This window comes from Tupaia chinensis, unplaced genomic scaffold, assembly GCF_000334495.1.
Source record: "Tupaia chinensis unplaced genomic scaffold, TupChi_1.0 Scaffold143720_1, whole genome shotgun sequence".
Classification (NCBI taxonomy): Eukaryota; Metazoa; Chordata; class Mammalia; order Scandentia; family Tupaiidae; genus Tupaia; species Tupaia belangeri.
The window spans coordinates 142,064-143,392 of NW_006203569.1; the positions used below are offsets into that span (position 1 = coordinate 142,064).

The window sequence follows — 1,329 nt, forward strand, 5'->3', positions numbered from 1 at the left end:
GCCACAACCACAGATTTTCAAATACCTGTGGATCTAAAATTCTTCTTTGTAATAGGTGGAGCAGGAATCCCACCAAAATATCCAATGATCACAGTTAGCAATTCACATTCTCCACCGTGTTACTTACATGCACACACCACCTTTGCTCATGTTGTCTTTTCTTTCTGGATATCTTCCTCACCAATGCTTATCAAAATTCCACTTATCCCAACTCTAAGACCTCCTAGCTGGAATAAAATGTCTTTTTACACTCTTTGGTTATTAGTTATGACATTCATTTCATTATATCTCTTACTTCTCCTCACTTCCATTATAACTATAGATTATAATTTCTCTGGAGGATGGTCTGAGTCATTTATCTGTGTGTCCCTGGGCCCATTGGACACATTGTAGACACTCATTCAATACAAGTTTCTGAGTTGAACAGATCAGGGATTTTCAGATTACCTGCTAGTGTGACGGCAATGGAGACAGAGTCATATCCCAAGGCATTTGTGGCATTGCAAGTATAGAAACCCACATCCGCTTCCACTGGTGCCAAGATCTGTAAGGAATCATCTGGCTGCAGAAGAATCCTGGAGCAACAGAAATGAAACAGACCTGGTCAAGTCAGCTGACTGCTTTCTGATATTTAATATTGGTAAGGCAGGAAGGAACTTTATGGTATATTCAAAGGACTCTGTTTTAACAACAGAGACAGACTAACTACAAGTTACTTATCTTTATTAAGCCATCCAATATTTTAAATAATAGTAAGACTGTTTTGTGAAAGAATCTTATCAGATGTAACATAACGTAATATCAGGTGTTCAAGCTGTTTTATATTAAAAAATAAAAATTGACTTCATGATTTAAATCTTCATTATGTTCCAGGAATATGTTTACCTTTGTATCAATTTCTAAACAAGAATAATGAAAGCAGGCTTAATAGAAATTCAATAGAATTGAGCACTTGGGATGACTGAACTTAATAGGTCACTATTTAATTTCACCACACTGAAAAGGCAGGAATGAAAATTTAATAAATGCCCAAATCCATTATTATTTCTTCCCTAAAACTGGCAATAATTTGGGCCAGTCCTGTAGTCTAGTAGTTAAGGGACTCTGGATCATACGTGGTTCACTGTGGTTCTGGTCCTGGCCCTGGAGACTTGAAAAACATGCCAGGTGCATATGTATACATGCCCAAATATTGACAGGATGGAGACTTGGAGAAGGGATTATGGTGTGGCCATCCTCTGTTTGGGGTGCTTTCTGTTCTCCTACTCCGGCGAGTGCATATAATTTCTGACAATTAAAAAAAACCAACAAACCTAGAAATGTCTTTCT

The 1,329-nt window shown here is 37.5% G+C and overlaps 1 protein-coding gene across 1 annotated transcript in view; it reads right to left on the reverse strand.

Moving 5' to 3' along the window:
- ADAMTSL1 (ADAMTS like 1) overlaps nt 1–1,329 on the reverse strand; it is a 367,415-nt gene that overhangs the window by 98,272 nt on the left and 267,814 nt on the right. Inside the window, exon 20 of the mRNA XM_027766822.1 lies at nt 448–575. Coding sequence (XP_027622623.1) covers nt 448–575 — 128 coding nt within the window. The remainder of the gene's footprint in view (nt 1–447; nt 576–1,329) is intronic.